At 45.3% G+C, this 20480-nt stretch overlaps 4 protein-coding genes across 4 annotated transcripts in view; all 4 read left to right on the forward strand.

Moving 5' to 3' along the window:
* Positions 1-3230, forward strand: part of marchf5l (membrane-associated ring finger (C3HC4) 5, like) — a 6003-nt gene extending 2773 nt beyond the window's left edge. The window contains exons 4-6 of the mRNA XM_047570448.1: positions 488-784; positions 878-1140; positions 1859-3230. Coding sequence (XP_047426404.1) covers positions 488-784; positions 878-1140; positions 1859-1996 — 698 coding nt within the window. The 3' untranslated portion in view covers positions 1997-3230. The remainder of the gene's footprint in view (positions 1-487; positions 785-877; positions 1141-1858) is intronic.
* An 888-nt stretch (positions 3231-4118) lies between these two features.
* kctd9b (potassium channel tetramerization domain containing 9b) lies at positions 4119-10384 on the forward strand. The gene is made up of 12 exons (XM_047569419.1): positions 4119-4281; positions 4455-4576; positions 5727-5770; positions 5900-5993; positions 7030-7088; positions 7181-7309; positions 8242-8309; positions 8421-8516; positions 8764-8913; positions 9051-9156; positions 9254-9387; positions 9609-10384. The coding sequence occupies exons 1-12, from the start codon at positions 4234-4236 to the stop codon at positions 9723-9725; spliced, it is 1167 nt and encodes a 388-aa protein (XP_047425375.1). The 5' UTR covers positions 4119-4233; the 3' UTR covers positions 9726-10384.
* Positions 10385-11521: 1137 nt separating this feature from the next.
* LOC124996992 (apolipoprotein A-I-like) lies at positions 11522-14020 on the forward strand. The gene is made up of 2 exons (XM_047570449.1): positions 11522-11557; positions 13265-14020. The coding sequence occupies exons 1-2, from the start codon at positions 11522-11524 to the stop codon at positions 14018-14020; spliced, it is 792 nt and encodes a 263-aa protein (XP_047426405.1).
* LOC124996420 (fibroblast growth factor receptor 1-A-like) lies at positions 13873-16958 on the forward strand. Its single transcript, XM_047569420.1, has 7 exons — positions 13873-13993; positions 14024-14140; positions 14370-14542; positions 15355-15478; positions 15553-15743; positions 16012-16147; positions 16236-16958. The coding sequence occupies exons 2-7, from the start codon at positions 14047-14049 to the stop codon at positions 16304-16306; spliced, it is 789 nt and encodes a 262-aa protein (XP_047425376.1). The 5' UTR covers positions 13873-13993; positions 14024-14046; the 3' UTR covers positions 16307-16958.
* Positions 16959-20480: the final 3522 nt, after the last annotated feature.

Genomic DNA, 20480 nt, shown 5'->3' on the forward strand with positions numbered 1-20480 from the left:
TTTATTTATTTCACCTTTATTGACACAGGTGAGTCAGTGGAGAACAAGTTCAATAAACAGAGAAACACACATAAGAAGCTGCACAATTCAATACAAGATAAAAAAAACAAATCAGTGCATTTTGTTTATTGAATCCATCCATCATATAAAAAGCATCGTGTGATAAGGAGCAATGAGTCAATGAGTTTATGCTTCTTCCTGCTCCTTTTCTGACTGATCTTCAGGATTTAAGATCATTGTATCGACCTCTGCAGGGAAATGATAAGAAGAACGTACATGATTGGTTCAGAAAGATGCTGCTCTGTGTGTGGATGAACTTTATTTAAACAGCCCTTTAAAACAACCACAGAGCAGAGACGGTCGGAACAGAAGAGACAATACAAGACAATAAGAGACATAAGAACTGAAAGAAATAGAAAGACAAACACCGTCAGTGAATAAATAAAGATGAACAGGCCTTTCAGAGTGTGTGTTTGTGCGTCCCCAGGCCCGGTGGTGTACTTCCTGCAGCAGCTGGACCGGGCCCTGTCCCGGGTCAGCCCGTTCGCGGCGGTGGGCGTGGTGGTGGGGACGGCGTACTGGTCGGCGGTGACGTACGGGGCGGTGACCGTCATGCAGGTGGTGGGGCATAAGAAGGGCCTGTACGTGATGGAGCGGGCCGACCCGCTGTTCCTGCTCATGGGGCTGCCCACCATCCCCGTGGTGCTGGTCCTGGGGAAGATGATCCGCTGGGAGGATTATCTGGTGCGACTGTGGCAGAGATGCTCCCACAAGCTCCACCCAGGTACCGCCCACACACACACACACACACACACACACACACATTTATATTCAGATATGGACCCGTTTAGACCCGTCTCTCTCCGGGCGTCTCCAGGACCGGGTCGCTACGTCCCTCGTGTCCCCGTGGACGGGTCCAACACTGGAGACCATGTCTCCGTGTCCAGGACTCTGTGTGGGGCTCTGATCTTCCCCTCGGTCGCCAGCCTGGTGGGACGCATGCTGTTCAGCCGGGTTCCCTCCAACCTGCAGAGAACCGTCCTGGTGAGAACCCGACCAACGGAGAACCTCATTCACTCATTCATTCATTCACTCACTCATTCACTCACTCATTCACTCATTCACTCATTCACTCACTCATTCACTCATTCACTCATTCATTCATTCATTCATTAACTCATTCACTCACTCATTCATTCACTCACTCATTCACTCACTCATTCACTCATTCACTCATTCACTCATTCATTCACTCATTCACTCATTCATTCACTCACTCATTCACTCATTCATTCACTCACTCATTCACTCATTCATTCATTCATTCACTCATTCATTCACTCATTCACTCACTCATTCACTCACTCATTCATTCATTCACTCATTCACTCATTCACTCACTCATTCACTCATTCATTCACTCATTCACTCACTCATTCATTCACTCACTCATTCACTCATTAACTCCTTCCATGTTGTTCTTGTTGAATGAGTTGAACCAGGCTGAATGTTGGTAGGAAAAGAATTAATCCAGTGTGTGTTGTTGATCTCCCTCTCTCTCTGTGTGTGTGTGTGTGTGTGTGCGTGTGTGTGCGTGTGTGTCTGTGTGTGTGTGTGTGTGTGTGTGTGTGCGTGTGTGTCTGTGTGTGTGTGTCTGTGTGTGTGTGTGTGTGTGTGTGTGTGTGTGTGTGCGTGTCTGTGTGTGCGTGTCTGTGCGTGTGTGTGTGTGTGTGTGTGTGTGTGTGTGTGGTGTGCTCTGTGTGTGTGTGTGTGTGTGTGTGTGTGTGTGTGTGTGTGTGTGTGTGTGTTGTGTGTGTGTGTGTGTGTGTGTGTGTGTGTGTGTGTGTGTGTGTGTGTGTGTGAGGCGAATTGTGAGGTGTATTTCAAACAGCAGCAGTACATCATCCAGGCCAACAGGCAGATCCTGAACTACCCCGAGAGAGAGGGGGAGGGGGAGGGACGAGAGGACGACGCCGAGGACAGCGGCAACGAGTGACCCCCCCCCACCCCCCCTCCAGCCAGGGTTCGTCTATCAGCGCCTGGGACTGGGACGTCTTCTCTGCCTTAAATCACCAGATACTTGAAGATATTTATTCAGCTGGATCCTGTCGCCTTATCTCCTCGTTATCCACTTCAAAATAAGAGTTTAATTATCTCCTCGTTATCCACTTCAAAATAAGAGTTTAATTATCTCCTCGTTATCCACTTCAAAATAAGAGTTTAATTATCTCCTCGTTATCCACTTCAAAATAAGAGTTTAATTATCTCCTCAGACACAAGCAGCCACCATTAATTATTCATTTACATCATTTTACAGCGTCAAAGGCCAAATAAATAATGTCTGGTGGCAGCTTTTCTGTTTGTGTGACGGTAAAAGCCGTTTCTTTTTATTAATCAGGTGTTAGAGGAGTGGATGGAGGACGTGTGTCACTCTCTCCATCACATTTACTGTGCAATAAATCCAGTTATTGAGACAATGGTAAGAATATGGAGCAAAAACTGTATTAATAGGGGGTTCACTTGCACTTAAACATATCTGATCGTGATCTCAGTCTCTAACGATCTCATGTACGACTCCTGGAAAATGATTAAAACTCAATATGTCAGAAAACTGTTTTAAATGCATTTCCTGTTTGCTAACATTGAGTGGGCGGAGCTTATGATATTGCTCACCAGATAAACTGACCACCAGGGGGCGATTAACATTTTGGATTTTCTTCCTTCCTTCCTCCCTTCCATTTGTCCCTGGTTCTGGTCCTGGTTCTGGTCCAGTTGTAGGTAGAGATCCATCAGAGAAGCAGCTGATATTTTCCTTTGATTGTTTCCCAGAAATCTTTTAATTGGCCTCTGAATGTTTGTTCCTGTTTATATCAGCACAGAGACTCAGGTGAATCCTTTCTCTCTTTTCTTTCTGACTGAACTTTGGGTTTTTCTGGTAAGAGAACGAACTGACCAGTGGTTTCATTGCACAGCGTGAACCAGCGCCAGGTGAAAAATGCCAGTTTGCACTTCCTCTTGTGGTGGTTTCACATCAACAGAGGGATTTATTTAAATTCTTTCTGGAATATTTCTATGCAGTGCTCCAGAGTGCTGAACGTGAACAAGTTACAGTGAAAGGAAACGCTGCTCTGTAAATCAGGTTTTACTTCTGTTAAACCAACATGATCTGTTAGTGCTTTGATTCATATCTGAGTGAAGGATTTATTTAATAAACCTCTTTGTAAATCGGATTCACTGCCTTTTATTACCTCTAATATGCACAACGTCAAGGCTAATGCTAATGCTAACGTTATTTGGGATTTGAATATGTGAATATGTAAAAGTGTAGCAATAAATTTAATCGGCACAATGGTTTGTTTTAGGATTGATAATATGTGCACATGTATCTGTAAAAATAAAGTCACTGATGAATAGAAATCGTAAATATTAGAAACTGAATGAATAATATTAAATAATTACTAATAATCATATTTACATAACATTAGCTACAGACACCGAGCTGCAAAGCATAATAATAATAAATGATATATGTGCATAGAATAATGTGATTAGCCACCATGTCATTAATGCCTGAAAATAAATACTGTATGAAAACATTTAAATACTATACGTTTTACATTACAGTTAGTCAAGTGTTAAATCTTTATTTCGTTTCATTTATTTATTTGAGCAGTGACAATGTACATAACTGAACACAGTTCCTTATGAAATAAATTAGCAGTATGTAGAAATAAGTTCAGTCTGGTTTAGAATGACAATACATTTTGTTATTTTGAAAGTAAGTAGGTCTCTGGTTTTCTTTATTGTTCGTGTAGGTTTTAAATTGAACCTGAAGAATAAGCTTGAATTATTAATTCACAATCAAATATCATGTTATTACTGAATGGAAAATCATACAAACTGCAAGAAAAGAAATCTTTAGAAATCTAAAATAACAAAAATACAAATATATATATTTATTTGTATATAAATACAAATAATAACCATAAGACACACAAAATAAGAAATAAACACATTTCCAGACATGGTTTCTCCACAGCACGACCACGCCCACTCTCTGTTCTCTGATTGGCTGTTGCGTTTTCATCTAAACGCTGATTGGCTCATTCCGTTTGTCTCTAGAAGGGAAACCGGAAAAGAGATTGTTTTGTTTCCGAAGAGGGATAAAAAACAAACTACTTTTAATGGGAGATTGTCCGAGCAGGCGACGCTCGGATTGATCTTATTTTTGCGATGAGAAGAGTCACGCTGTTTGTCAACGGAACGTCCACGAATGGAAAGGTAACGGAATAATAAATAAAAAAGGGGAAATAGGTGTGTCGGTCGGTCGGCTGGCGTCCATAGATTCATGCTAACCAGAATAGCTGCATGCTACCTAACTCCTGGAGCTAACTGTGTGTAACTCGAGGCTCTGTGACTGTGGCTGGTGCTTTGTTGTCGGTGCTTTCGTACAGGTGGTGGCCGTGTACGGATCCCTGGAGGATTTACTGAGCGTGGCCAGCTCGAAGCTGGGAATCAGAGCCTCTAGTGTTTACAACGGGAACGGCGGCCTCATAGACGACATCGCGCTCATCAGGTGAGTCCCCGGAACAGGGCAGGGAAATCTAACATGTGATTTAAAAACGGCCTCACATGTATTTATACAGTCTGGAGAAGGCTCATAAGTGTTTCTACCGAGGACACATAGACTGTATATAAAGATGGAGCAGCTCCTCTAAAGTGAAGCGAAAGCAAGTAGAGCTCCCCCTGGAGGCTAGGAGGAGCTACTGTTAGCTGGGAGTCTAGGATGCTAGGAAGAGCTACTGTTAGCTGAGAGTCTAGGATGCTAGGAAGAGCTACTGTTAGCTGAGAAGCTAGGATGCTAGGAAGAGCTGCTGTTAGCTGAGAGTCTAGGATGCTAGGAAGAGCTACTGTTAGCTGAGAAGCTAGGAGGAGCTACAATTAGCTGAGAGGCTAGGATGCTAGGAAGAGCTACTGTTAGCTGAGAAGCTAGGAGGAGCTACAATTAGCTGAGAGGATAGGATGCTAGGAAGAGCTACTGTTAGCTGAAAGCTAGGAGGAGCTACAATTAGCTGAGAGTCTAGGATGCTAGGAAGAGCTACTGTTAGCTGAGAAGCTAGGAGGAGCTACAATTAGCTGAGAGTCTATGATGCTAGGAAGAGCTACTATAAGATGTGAAGCTACGAAGAGCTACTATTAGCTGAGAGGCTAGGAAGAGCTACTATAAGATGTGAAGCTACGAAGAGCTACTATTAGCTGAGAGGCTAGGAAGAGCTACTATTAGATGTTAAGCTACGAAGAGCTACTATTAGCTGTGAAGCTATGAAGAGCTACTATTAGCTAAGAGGCTAGGAAGAGCTACTATAAGATGTGAAGCTACGAAGAGCTACTATTAGCTGAGAGGCTAGGAAGAGCTACTATTAGATGTTAAGCTACGAAGAGCTACTATTAGCTGTGAAGCTATGAAGAGCTACTATTAGCTAAGAGTCTAGGAAGAGCTACTATTGTCTGAGAGTCTAGGTCCTAGGCAGATAAGCTAATATTAGCTCCTTCTAGCTTCCTAGGAAGCTATGAAGAGCTACTGTTAGCTGAGAAGCAAGGAAGAACTACTATTAGCTAAGAGTCTAGGAAGAGCTACTATTAGCTGTGAGGTTAAGAAGAGCTACGCCTAGCTATGAGGCTAGAAATTGCTGTTTTGTAAAGCCTGTGTGTATTTGTGTCTGCAGAGATGACGACGTGTTGTACATCTCAGACGGAGACTCATCTGAAGGTGCGTTTGATGTCTTGTTAGACACCAGAAGGAGGAGGAGCAGGTCCTGAAACGTCTCATCAGAAAACATCAGAAAAACAAGCTTTAACGGAAGGATTTAATTCGTCTTTGTTCATCTTTGTTCTGTAGAACCTCAGGGAGACTTTGTTGGTCCTGAAGCAGGTCAGACTCACACCGACTGGTTGACGCTCAATGTCGGTGGACGCTGCTTCACCACCACCCGGTGAATATGACTCCTCCCATTCTAGCATATGGTTAGCTGGGAGGCTAGGAGGCTAAGACAAGTTAGTGTTAGCTAGGAGGCTAGGAGGATAAGACAAGCTAGTGTTAGCTGGGAGGCTAGGAGGATAAGATAAGCTACTGTTAGCTGGGAGGCTAAGACAAGCTAGTGTTAGCTGGGAGGCTAGGAGGCTAAGAAAAGCTAGTGTTAGCTGGGAGACTAGGAGGCTGAGACAAGCTAGTGTTAGCTGGGAGACTAGGAGGCTAAGACAAGCTAGTGTTAGCTGGGAGGCTAGGAGGCTAAGAAAAGCTAGTGTTAGCTGGGAGGCTAGGAGGCTAAGAAAAGCTAGTGTTAGCTGGGAGACTAGGAGGCTAAGACAAGCTAGTGTTAGCTGGGAGACTAGGAGGCTAAGACAAGCTAGTGTTAGCTGGGAGACTAGGAGGCTAGTACAAGCTAGTGTTAGCTGGGAGGCTAGGAGGATAAGATAAGCTACTGTTAGCTGGGAGGCTAGGAGACTAGGACAAGCTAGTGTTAGCTGGGAGGCTAGGAGGTTGAGACAAGCCATTGTTAGCTGGGAGGCTAGGAGTATAAGGCAAGCTACTGTTAGCTGGGAGGCTAGGAGACTAAGACAAGCTAGTGTTAGCTGGGAGGCTAAGACAAGCTAGTGTTAGCTGGGAGGCTAGGAGGCTAAGAAAAGCTAGTGTTAGCTGGGAGACTAGGAGGCTAAGACAAGCTAGTGTTAGCTGGGAGACTAAGAGGCTAAGACAAGCTAGTGTTAGCTGGGAGGCTAGGAGGCTAAGAAAAGCTAGTGTTAGCTGGGAGACTAGGAGGCTAAGACAAGCTAGTGTTAGCTGGGAGGCTAAGAGGCTAAGACAAGCTAGTGTTAGCTGGGAGGCTAGAAGTAGCTACTATTAGCTGGGAGGCTAGGAAGGAACTTGAAAGTAGAACTATAAAATAGATCAGTCTGTAAGTTTGTGTGTGGTTCTGGATAAAGCTTGTTTGTGTTTGTGTTTGTGTTTGTGTTTGTGCGTTTGCTCAGGAGCACTCTGGTCAGTAAAGAGCCTGAGAGCATGTTGGCCCACATGTTCAGAGAGAAAGGTGAGCAGCTGCCAGTGTCCAGGTCACTCGTGTTGCTGTTGTGCTTCGCTGTTGTTGACTCATTTTCCACCGTGGTTGTGTCTTTGTTCCAGATGTTTGGGGGAACAAACGCGACCCCCAGGGGGCGTATCTCATCGACCGGAGTCCGGATTACTTCGAGCCCATTCTCAATTACCTGAGACACGGACAGCTGATCATCAACGAGGGCATCAACCCGCTGGGTACGAACACATGGGAATATAAAAAGATTTAACACGAGCATTTAATACGGCCCTTCACTAGGAAGGAAGGAAGGAAGGAAGGAAAGGAAGGGAGGAAGGAAGGAAGGAAAGGACAGAAAAGGAAGGAAGGAAGGAAAGGAAGGGAGGAAAGAAAGGAAAGGAAGGAAGGAAGGAAGGAAAGGAAGGAAGGAAGGAAGGAAAGGACAGAAAAGGAAGAAAGGAAAGGGAGGAAGGAAGAAAGGAAAGGAGGAAAGGGAGGAAGGATGGAAAGGACAGAAAAGGAAGAAAGGAAAGGAAAGAAAAAGAAGGAAGGAAGGAAGGAAGGAAAGGAAAGAAAAGGAAGGAAGGAAGGGAGGAAGGGAAGGAAGGAAGGAAAGGAAAGAAAATGAAGGGAGGGAAGGTAGGAAAGGAAGGAAAGGACAGAAAATGAAGGGAGGAAAGGAAGGAAAGAAGGAAGGAAAGGACAGAAAAGGAAGAAAGGAAAGGGAGGAAGGAAGAAAGGAAGGGAGGAAAGGAAAGAAGGAAGGAAAGGACAGAAAAGGAAGAACGGAAGGGAGGAAGGAAAGAAAAGGAAGGGAGGAAAGGAAGGAAAGGAAAGGACAGGAAAGGGGAAGAAAGGAAAAAAAGGAGGAAGGAAGGAGGAAAGGAAAGGAAAGGAAAGGAAAGGAAAGGAAAGGAAGGAAGGAAGGAGGAAAGGAAAGACAAGGAAGGAAGGAAGGAAGGAGGAAAGGAAAGAAGGAAGGAAGGAAGGAAGGAAGGAAGGAAGGAAAGGAAAGACAAGGAAAGGAAGGAGGAAAGGAGGAAAGGAAGGAAGGAAGGAAGGAGGGAAGGAGGAAAGGAAGGAAGGAAGGAAGGAAGGAAGGAGGAAAGGAAGGAAGGAAGGAAGTCCTCTGTGTCTGACCCATAACATTTAATCGTTGGTTCCTCTGCAGGCGTCCTGGAAGAAGCTCGATTCTTCGGTATCGAGGAGCTCGCTGATCAACTGGAGACGCTGATAAAGGTGGAAGATAATCTATCGATAACATGTGCTTCCTTCTTTCCTTCCTTCTTTCCTTCCTTCTTTCCTTCCTTCTGTATAAATATACATAAATGTTTTCCTCTGTCTCTTCAGTCCACTCAGCCTCCTGATGACCACTCTCCTCTGAGCCGTAAGGAGTTCATCAGGTTCCTTCTGGCCACGACCACCAAGTCTGAGCTACGCTGTCAGGTAACGGGGCTAACGGGGCTAACAGGGCTAACGGGGCTAACGAGGCTAAAGAGGCTAACGGGGCTAAACGAGCCTAACGGGGCTAACGAGGCTAACGGGGCTAACGGGACTAACGGGGCTAACGAGGCTAAAGAGGCTAACGGGGCTAAACGAGCCTAACGGGGCTAACGAGGCTAACGGGGCTAAACGGGTCTAACGGGTCTGTGGTGTAAAGGCGCTGAACGTTAACGGGTCCGTGCTCCTTCAGGGTCTGAACTTCACCGGGGCCGACTTGTCCCGTCTGGACCTGCGCTACATCAACTTCAAGATGGCCAACCTGAGGGGCGCCAACCTGACCCACGCCAACCTGAGCGGCGCCAACCTGGAGAGGGCCGACCTGTCCATGGCCTGTCTGGACGTGAGTCAGAGGAGGGAGGGAGGGAGGAGGGAGGAGGGAGGAGGGAGGAAGTGAGGAAGGAAGTGAGGAAGGAAGTGCTGTAACTGTGTGTGTGTGTGTGTGTGTGTGTGTGTGTGTGTGTGTGTGTGTGTGTGCAGGCCGCTAACCTCCAGGGGGTGAAGATGTTGTGCACCAACGCTGAAGGAGCTTCACTGAGGAGCTGCAACTTTGAGGATCCAGCAGGAATAAAGGCCAATCTGGAAGGTAATGAGGGAGGGAGGGAGGGAGGGATGGATGGAGGGATGGATGGATGGATGGATGGATGGAGGGATGGTGTATTTATGTGTGTGTGTGTGTGCAGGAGCCAACCTGAAGGGCGTGGACATGGAGGGCAGCCAGATGACGGGGATCAACCTGAGGGTGGCCACCCTGAAGAACGCCAAGCTGAAGAACTGCAACCTGAGAGGAGCCACGCTGGCCGGCACCGACCTGGAGGTGAGAACCCGGACCCTGATCCGGTCTCTAGACTCCACGTTAGGCTTCCTTCCTCCCTTCCTTCCTTCCTTCCTTCCTTCCTTTTCTTTCCTTTCCTTTCCTCCCTCCCTTCCTTTCTTCCTTTTCTTTCCTTTCCTTCCTTCCTTCCTTCCTTCCTTCCTCCCTCCCCCTCTCGTTGTGTTTCTCCCCCATTTAATCCGTGTTTCATGTCGTTTCTCCAGAACTGTGACTTGTCCGGCTGTGACCTCCAGGAGGCGAACCTCCGAGGCTCCAACGTGAAGGGAGCCATCTTTGAGGAGATGCTGACTCCTCTCCACATGTCTCAGAGTGTCCGCTGAGACAAAGCTTTAAACCTCGGCTTTAAAGCTCAGCTTTAAAGCTCAGCTCACCAAACCAGTCGCTTCCCTGTTACCTTCCGTTTCTTTTACGAGACATTAAACCAGAACATTCCAGCACAAAGAGTTTAACATTCAGCTTCATCATAGTCACAAACCTTCCTCCTTCCTTCCTCCTTCCTTCCTCCTTCCTCCTTCCTTCCTTCCTCCCTCCTTCTCTAGACTCTTGAATGTAGAGTTAAGCAGATTTGTGATTTTCAGAAACCTTTTTATCTGAGTGAATTAACTACTGTAACATCAGAGTCTGAGACACTGAACAGAAAAGCAGAAAAGTGTAAAGGAGGAAACTAGACGTCTTCTCGGTGTTTGTGTTCATGTGATTTTATTTTTTTTTATCATGTTTAAACCGTCCTGTTAAATATATCCAGAGTGTTTTTATAAAAGTCTAGAGTTGAGTTCAGGTCGTTCGGGAACATGAATCTGTTTCTTGACTGAACGTTTTTTGCTGCTGCATTTCTCATATTTACGTCTCGTCCTGCTGAAAACGGTGGATAAATGTTTACACGTTTCTCTTTAAATCTGAATGTTTCTGGTAAAGTTGAGGTGCTAAAACTTTCCCTCCGTTCTCTGGTTGTTTGTGTTTAATAAACGCTTTTCTTACATTCTTCTCTTCTTCTTTGTGCACGTTGTAAAATCCATACGAACACGTGGGAATTCATTTTAGTGTCAGTTCAAAGGTCAGATGGTTTTTCTGAAACAACAACATCTCAGTTACAAGAAGCAAAAAAAATGTGACAAAATAATTCATGTTATTTAGCAGCTGAAGACAGAAAAGTCAGAAAGTCAAAACTAAATTACACCAGAGACGACAAGAGGCCGAAATATTGATTTATAGACAAAAGTCCATCATTTAAATCTTGTATCAAGGGGTGAGATCAGACATTCATTAAAATCATATTATTATCGCGTTTTATTCTTAATGAAACAGTTTTATTGTTTTATGTCAGAACTTTTCTGTGTTTGTTCCTCCTTCCAGCAGAGGGCAGTGTCGCCTGTCGCCTACGATGAGTTCACATGTTGTGGGTAAAAGAGACTTTTAAAGAGATGTTTTGTCTTTATGAACTTTAGTTTTTAGTGACAGTCAGTTTATTTTAATAACAATTAAATTAAATTCAGCTTCAAGTGGAAAGTAAAATAAGTTAAAGATTATTTAAATGATTTGAATGAAATCAACTATTGTTTTATTGGTTAATTTATTGGTATTTTCTGCTGCTTCAACGCGTTGCCTTATTTATTTAGTGTCATCTCGTTTTTAATAATATTTTTTTTGTTTAATTTTGTCTCATCTAATAATTAATCTCATCCAGTCTCATTTTATCTCATCACACTGTCTCTTCTCCTCCGTTATACTTAGTCTCGTCTTAAATCTCCTTATTTTGTTTAGTTACTGCTGTTATTCAGCATAGAGGATAATATTAGCATCAGGGCGGCTGATAAGTTTGACTCTGGTAGTTTTCAGTTTTTGTGAAATGATTTTGTTTCTGTGTGCAAAGTAAAATAATAAATAGAACCAGGCTGTTTGGAAAAGCTGTGTTAAAAAGAATCAGTGAATGTCTTGTATTGTCTTGTTTTATCTCGTCACATCTTCTCTGTCTCTTGCATTGTCTCTTGTAGTGTCTCTTGTATTGTCTCTTGTATTGTCTCTTGTATTGTCTCTTGTAGTGTCTCTTGTAGTGTCTCTTGTATCCGTCCAGTCCGTTCAGGTCTCATGTGTCGTCCGGTCTTAAAGTTCGTGAACCATGTTGGTGAAGCAGCAGCAGCCACATCCTGTCACAGTTTGTTTACGTGTGTGGTTTCTCATGGACTCATTACCTGACTGTAAACAGGTGGACGCCTAAAAGTCCCAGACGTGTCCACGGAGAGGGACACGATGGAGCCGTGGACACGTCCTCTTCTGGGTCTGTTGTCTTCATTCAACCACAGCGCCCCCATGTGTTTACACCAGGAAATGAGGCTTGATTGGTGGTTTGTGGTTTTTACAGAGGACAGTTTACATCTGTTAACCACCGAACACAGTGAAGCTGCAGTGAAGCTGCAGGGAAACATTCATGGCCACTAGGAGGCAGCAGAACGGACGTTTAAAGTCGTCCAGCTATGATCTGTCCCCGTCTACGGGCTTCGATTTCTGGACTCAGATCTGCCAAAATATATTTAAAATGACAAAAAAAAACTTGAATTTACAGCTGATCCAGTTCAAATTACTCCACAGATCTCACACAAGTCAATACGAGATGCACAGAATGGGCTTCTCCTAATACATATATATATACGCAGCGCACATACAACAGGCTCTGTTCTCCGGTACAGAACCTCTGGTCACCAGTAACACAGAAACTTGATTTTGGACCCAGCCCACATTTCTGCTTCCCCCCTTTTCTTAATGCGCCACACCACAGGGACACGGAGTAGGGATGTGCTTCCACCACAGGGACCGAGGAAGCACAGTGACAGGGACACGATCACTTTTCATTATCCCTGGGCATGGCTTGGGGGGGCCTGGTCCTCCACTGGGGGGGGGGGTCTGTAGCTACCTAGGTCCTCTGGTGTCCTCTTGGCCGGGCTTTGTCTCCCGGTGCCGCATGGCGACGGGGGACTCTGTCTGTCCGGCGTTGATCGGTCTGGGTGGTGGCTTGGCACTTCCCCTCTCCCTTCTGTAGGGAGGGGGGGGGGCCGGGGTCTCCCAGTTGCGGGTGGGGGTTCCCTCTTCCCATGGTCCGCCTAGGCCGGGTTGCATCAGGGGCATGGGAGCGACACCATGGCCCCCCCTGCTCCAGTGGCCCATCCCTCATTGGGCGCTTTGCTGGTGCCTGGCATTGCTGCACTCCTGGGGGGGGGTGTCGGTGGCGGTGGATGGGGGGGGGGACTTGTGCTCGCTTGGTCGGTCTGGGGGTGATCGCGGTCGCTCGCCATGTGTGCCGGGGTGTGGTGGTTCTCGGGGGCTGGTTCTTCTGACCCTGATAATGGTCTCACTCATATTTAGGGAATAGACTGAACTGTTCTTTCACTCTATCACAGACTCCTCTGCTCTGCTGGGACCCGTACCCCCCTGGAGATCTACGCAGACCCCCCCCCCCTCCTGGACCCCGTCAAACCCGACTGAGGTGACCTGGGAAGCTCAGAACCACATGCCTCTCTTTCTCTATCCGTCCTTCCACATCTCCTCTGCCCTCCCTCCACAAAGACCAACAGGACGGTTCCCAGGAAGGCTGCTGATGGTCACACTCCAAATAAAGTGCTGGAGTGAGAGAGTGTGTGGGTAAAGCCTCAGTGACTCCCAGTGAATCCAGGTCTTTATCTCTGATTCACTTCCTCACTCTGGTTCCTGAGAATGAAAAATGTTGTTCCTGGAAAGTGTTCAGACTCTAATGTTCTCCAGCTGTTCCACCGTGTGTGAGTGGTGGTATTTACGTCGGTCCAGAGCCGAGTGGGTGGAGGCTGATCGTAACTGACACTTTCACTTTTAAATTCACTTCACACTAAAGGAGAAGCTAACCCCAGACCTCCGGCTACAGGAGGAGAAGCCAACCCTAAACCTCCGGCTACAGGAGGAGAAGCTAACCCCAGACCCCCGGCTACAGGAGGAGAAGCTAACCCTAAACCTCCGGCTACAGGAGAAGCTAACCCCGGACCTCCGGCTACAGGAGGAGAAGCTAACCCCAGACCTCCGGCTACAGGAGGAGAAGCTAACCCCGGACCTCCGGCTACAGGAGGAGAAGCTAACCCCAGACCTCCGGCTACAGGAGGAGAAGCTAACCCAAGATCTCCGGCTACAGGAGGAGAAGCTAACCCAAGATCTCCGGCTACAGGAGGAGAAGCTAACCCCAGACCTCCGGCTACAGGAGGAGAAGCTAACCACAGACCTCCGGCTACAGGAGGAGAAGCTAACCCCAGACCTCCGGCTACAGGAGGAGAAGCTAACCCCAGACCTCCGGCTACAGGAGGAGAAGCTAACCCCGGACCTCCGGCTACAGGAGGAGAAGCTAACCCCAGACCTCCGGCTACAGGAGGAGAAGCTAACCCCGGACCTCCGGCTACAGGAGGAGAAGCTAACCCCAGACCTCCGGCTACAGGAGGAGAAGCTAACCCCGGACCTCCGGCTACAGGAGGAGAAGCTAACCCCAGACCTCCGGCTACAGCACCAGCTCCCAGCGGGACGAAGCCCAGGTACGAGTCAGTCTGCACCTGAGACCGTAGCCTCAAATACACAGGACATTTTAGGACGTTTTAGGACGTTTTAGGACGTTTTAGGACGTTTTAGGACGCCATGTCTTCCCCGCGCTGCTTCCTGCTGCTGCTGCCCTGCTTCCTGCTGGTTCTGATGGTCCAGTCCAGACCCACCACAGAGGACACGGGCCCAGGTAAGACTCTCTCTCCGTCCTTCCTTTAGCCTCCTAGCTAATAGTAGCTCATCCTATTTCCTCTTTTCAGTGATGAATCCAGGCTGCTGCCACCTGCTTGTATGTAATCTATATAATCTATAATCCTGGTTCAGCGTCCAACGAGCAACGAGAAGCTGCAATTTAAGATTCAGGATTTCACTCCTTCCTTCCTTCCTTCCTTCCTTCCTTCCTTCCCTCCGTCCTTCAGCGTCGGCGCCTCAGTGGGTGACTCCAGAGAAGATGCAGAAGTCTCTCCATGCCGTTCCCGCCAGCAGGACCGTGAAGTTCAGATGTCAAGCGACGGGAAGCCCCGCCCCCTCTCTGCGCTGGTACAAGAATGGGAAGGAGTTCAGGAAAGACCAACGGATCGGAGGCTACAAGGTGAGGAAACCTTCCTCGGTTCCTCACGAAGACGCTGTCCATTCACAAAATGCTTCATGAAACATGAAAACACAACAAGTTTAAATGACCTGTTGGGACGTTAAGTTCAACTTTAACGTAAACAGACGAACAATAACGTTAGAGTGAGCTCCCAACGCAACAGCTAACGTTAGCTAGCTAATGTGAACTCATTAGCAAGCTAGCAAGCTAGTGAGTTCACATTAAGTTAACTACCGTTTGCTAGGCCCTAATGTTAGCCAATAGTAACATAACTGTGATATACAGTTTTGTTTATATAAGGGTCTTGCTAGCTCGACATTAGCTAGCTAGCTATCACTGTAACGTTAGCCCATTGTAGCCGTACTTTGGAGCATGTGTGCATGTTTGTTGTCTTGGGATGTAGCTGGAGTGGGTCCTTCCACACTGTTTGATCCACTTAAGGCTCCACTCCTGTTGTGTTTTCGGCTTCGGGAAGAACACAACCATTTAGCCATTTTATTCTCCATTTATCTTGTCGGAGAACCTTTTTTTTTACATAGTAACAGTTGCTGGGATGTATGATTGGACAACGGTGGTTTGGGGGCGGAGTTTTGCGAAAGGCTTGAAAGTTCTGAATGATATTGTCGTCATTTAGACAATAAGCAGCACTGTGTGTCACTTTCTACACACTTTAGATGTGTCCTATGTGTAGAGGGGTCCCCCAGGGCTCAAACCTGGGCCCACTCTTGTTTACTATCTATATAAACTGTGTCCTTCCTCCCTCCCTTCCTTCCTTCCTTCCTTCCTTCCTTCCTCTGTCCTCCCTCTTCCAGATCAGAGACCACATGTGGTCCCTCATCATGGAGTCCGTGGTTCCGTCTGATAGAGGGAACTACACCTGTGTGGTGGAGAACGAGTACGGGAGCCTCCAACACACCTACATGCTGGATGTAGTTGGTAAGAGGAGGCTTTCTTCCTTCCTTCCTTGGTTCCTTCCTTCCCTCTGATCAGGTCCTTCCTCCTGGTTGCAGAGCCCTCCCCCCACAGGCCCATCCTCCAGGCCGGTCTACCGGCCAATCAGACGGCGGCGGTGGGCAGCGATGTGCAGTTTGTGTGTCGTGTCTTCAGTGACCCGCCGCCTCACATCCAGTGGCTCAAACACATCACCATTAATGGCACAAGGTTTGGACCAGACGGAATTCCCTACGTCCGTGTCCTCAAGGTACGTCAACAGCTAACAGTACGTCCTCCCAGCCTCCCGGCCAACAGTTTTCAGCCAATCAGAGAAGATCAAGGAAACATTGTCAGGTCTAATCAGGGTCTCATGTGGTCTACAAGGTCCCCCTCTGAACTGGTTTATTAGGAACCATGAAGAAGAACAAGTGTCCTAATTTTTCTAATGTGATGATGTTGAAATTCATTCATCGGGATTTAACACAGGTCAACTAAAAAATTTGAAAAGTTAAAAATTCTTCTTACATCCCATCCAGAGTCTCTCTGAGTATAGAGATGAGTTTGTTTTTACCCTGAGGAACGTGACTCTGGAGGATGCTGGAGAGTACACCTGCTTGGCCGGTAACTCTGTTGGATTTAGCTATCATTCAGCTTGGCTCCACGTGGTCAACGGTAAGATGTGTGGAAGCTACAAATCACAAAGGATCTAAAACTCTCTGCATCCCAGGTAACATTGGTGCTGTGATTTGTCTGTCCTCAGAAAAGCCCAGCGTCCCACCCCCCATCCAGTGCCTGGTGAGCCTCTTCAACTGGCTCTTGCATTCCCTTTGAGGACACATTTATTGTTTTTTGTCTTTCATGACCTAATGAGGCTGAGCCCAAAGCGTTCACTTAAAGGATCTATATACATGCAAAGATTTTACTGAGCCTTTGCTTAGACACTAGGAGTCGAACAATGAGAACTGAAGGTTATGAAGTCTCCAACAGCATTAACTAGCATTTAGCAGTAACTAAAGGAGAGTTTAGCTCCAACTAAAAGCTTTTAACGTTTAAAGATAGAGGGCGTCTCTTGTAGTTCTTGTTGTTTCACCCCATAAAATACACTTCTCATCAAATAAATTAACAAAACACGGTAAACATGGCTCATGTTGCCATAAAATTGTGCTTTAAGAAGATCATCTGGAAACTATTTCATCTTTAAAGAGCGAAGCTTCAACATGTGTCAAATGACTTTAACTCAAGTGGTAGAAGTTGGACGTGTAGAGAAGTTAATCGTCTGCAGACGGTGCAACTTTTACGTATTTTCTCCATAAGATGCAGTGAAGAAATGCTCACAGGTCCAGTCAACTAGTGAGTGGAATAACGATGTTAGAGCTGAGTTTATCCAGGACATAAATGTGGTGTTAACAGATGGATTCTGGAGAGAAGTTGGAGAATATTTTGTGTCATTTGTGTGTTTTAATAAAAGCTTCTGATCGTTGTGGTTCAGGTTTCATTCTTATTTCCTTGGTTGTGGATATATTCCTGTAGCTCAGAGGGTGGCAACCTGTAGATTAGAATATTTATATTTAATACATTCAGAGACGCAAACATATGTTTGTTTTTTCAGTTTATCTTTGACTGAACTGTGTTATTAAGAGTTACCGTCAAAGCCAAGTCAAATAAATAATAAGTGAAAATGGTTATATTTTTATTTTAATGTTTAAATGAGCACAGAACGAAAGTGAGCTCCATATGTTCATGGCATCATCTACACTCATTTATTTATTCATCATATTATTTGTTCTCATAGATTCTGAACAGTTCTGATAAATCTCAGCCTATAAGAAGATGATGTTTTAATGAACTTTTCATGAAAGATAAATGAGTGCGTTGCTGCCACCTGCTGTTTAGTCTCAGTTTTACTGTCTCAGCCTGTCCACAACTCGGACTGAGACACAGCGACCCCTGGTGGAAGAATGAGGAACATGACAGTCTGCAGCAGAGGAGGAGGAGGAGGAGGAGGAGGAGGAGGAGGAGATAGTCTTTCTGGAGGAGGCCACTGATACACAAACCTGGAGCCCTGAAATCATCATCATCATCATCATCATCATTTTAAATGATTTCAGATGATGATGATCAAGTAAAACACAAACACCTCCTCTTTATTTTGCTCTTCGTCATCTTCTCCTCCTCCTCCTCCTCATTTCATTAATATCATCACTTCCCCCAGTGTCCCCCACTTCCCCCCCCCCCCTCCCTCGGCCCCAGCTGTAAATTAACTGCTGACTCAGTCCAACCACAACTCCCAGGCCAGCCTGGACCCACCCAGACCCGGGACCGGGGCCAAACCCCGACTCTGGACTCTGGAGTCAGGACGAACCAGACCAGTCAAATAAAAACCAGGACACATTCCTGGTCACCAGAGACAGAGGGACTGAACTCTGGAGACTTTAGACACTTTAACTGTGAAGACAACAGGTTTTTCTGATCCTATTTAGTTTTTACCAACTTGTGTGTGCAGACAGACGTGGACCCTTAAACCACTGACGTTTATTTCTATAACACAACTAAGACACAATGCAACTCAAAGGGCTTCACATTAACAACAAGATAAAAGGACATTAAAGTGATGTTAAAAAGAAAGAAAGCGACACACGGCAGTTTAAACTAAATCTCCAGACTGCTACCTGGACTCCAGCTGCATTAAACCGGTTTATTTTAGTCAGAGACTAAATGAAACATGTCTGTCAACATTAACACACGTTTGAACACAAACACTCGCAGCCTCCTCCCTCCATAAAGAGGAGAACAGAGTCCCAGGCAGACTCACAACCACAGAGTCAGGAATGTGGAGTTTTCATGGGCAGCTTTATTTGGCCTGAAGAAAATGTTTCCTCACCGAGTTCACAAAACCACACACACACACCAACACACACGCACAAACACGAAGCCAAACAAAGCTCCATCTGTTAATAACATTTAATAATTAATCAGAGGCAACACAGAGACTCAGAAGACAATAAAACGGCAAAATGGAAAGAAAGAAAAAATAACACTATGAGCTCAAGGAACAGTATTAGCTTTTATTATCACTCGTCTTTACATTGTTATTGTTTGCCTTTATTTAACCAGGTCCATCCCGTACAGCTTCTTTGTTAAGTTTGTTAAGTGTATATATTATAATAAAATAAAATAGTCTTACATCAATAATATATGAATACAGGAGGATATTTTTTTTGGCCAGTGGAAGGAAAAGGCAGCGTGTCTAATCTGATAAAAAATAAAATAAATAAATACCAGCTAGTAGCTCCTCCTAGCCTACAAGCTAACAGTAATTCATCCTAGCCTGTCTTCTAATAGTAGCTCTTCTTTACCTCCCTGCTAAATGTTGCTACTCCTAGCCTCCCAGCTAACAGTAGCTACTCTTAGCCTGCCAGCTAACAGTGGCTACTCCTAGCCTCCCAGCTAACAGTAGCTACTCTTAGCCTTCCAGCTACAGTCAAGACTACTACAAGTTCATTAAGCAAAGTCAATTTATTTTTACAGATGATGTCAGATTTCCTTTACTCACAAAAGTGAGTTGAAAAACGTTAAGTAGACGAAGCGACTGTGGCCGACTTACAGCTAAAACCCCTTGCTAACAGTGTTAGCTAACGGCTAACCGATGTTAGCTCCGTGAGCTAAAGTTACGTACAGGAAAAAACACATTTCTGCTCACTTTAAAATTACAGTCATTGGCAAACTTTAGCTTAAAATTAAATCTGAATCAAGCATTTTAAAACAACTTGCCAGCATTAGTGACACCACTATTCATTTGTGTAACATGATAAAATCTGAAATACTGCAGTAATTAACCAACTCTATCTCTAACATTAACTTAATTCTCCCCTTTAAGTCCAGTTTCTTATTTTGTGGAGCTGCTGGTTGGTGGATTTACCCAGAATGAATCACATCAGGCCTCAGCTGGAGCAGAATAAACAAACTGTGTTGTGAAGGTCAGACTTTGTTTTTTATTGTTATTATTATAGGCTAATTTTGTTAAAATGACATATTCAGTGTAATCTGCAAGAATACAGTGTCTGTGTCTTCACGAATGTAACATTGGTTTACACTATGAGAGCAGCATGTTAGCTTGGCCCATATCATCTCCTGTTACAGACTGACCCCAAATACATGGAAGATAAAACCCACAGGACTAAAACTCTGGGTTTACATTAAAAAAGGATGTAGCTGCTCTGACCGTGTTGACTTCCTTTAATTCCTTCAGTTTTTCTGCAGATCCTCAAACATTTAACTGCTCAGAAAGTCAGAAACACACAGCAAGTTGAGGAGGAACTTAGTGACACAGATTATTTGAAGGAAAGTAATTCTCTCCATTATCCTCTGACTCATAATCACGTCCTCTCTTTCTGTCTTGTGTCTAAACTTTATCCCTTTTAATGAATATGAAGTCTTCCATGAATAAATAACGGCGCGGAGCTTCCATCTGCACCGCGCGTTCATCTCACAATGATGCGTCTGTTATCTGCCGCTCGCTGTCAAACACTCGCACACATTGTTCGCAGCTTCTCAAACACACATTATACCCATGAATCCACAATGGAGTCCATCTGTGCACCACTCAGTGTGTGTGCGTTTACATCACGCAGGTCAGTGGGACGAGAATCAATCCAGTCTGGGACAAAAGGAAACTCTTCATGAGGTTAAAAGTCATCAGGGTGGGGTCTTTGTTTTACTCACAACCTCTGGGAAATTAAAGAGAAGTGTGCGTGATGTCTTCTGAATCATGGCTGTGAGGTTATGTGCTGGCTGGTTCAGTCCAAACAACTGATTGTGATCACAGGAATAAAAAAAAAGCTTCAGGCCGTAATATGCAAACAGAGGCCGTGGGCTGAATTCTTTGGCTCATCGCTGTATGATGGAGTTTCCATTTCATTGTTTGCATCACACAAAAAACCCAGAAACAAATAGAAACAAACTCTGTTTTTTTTACAAAAAAAGACATATTACACATTTACATAAA

The sequence above is a fragment of the Mugil cephalus genome, chromosome 19 (genome assembly GCF_022458985.1).
Source record: "Mugil cephalus isolate CIBA_MC_2020 chromosome 19, CIBA_Mcephalus_1.1, whole genome shotgun sequence".
Lineage (NCBI taxonomy): Eukaryota > Metazoa > Chordata > Actinopteri > Mugiliformes > Mugilidae > Mugil > Mugil cephalus.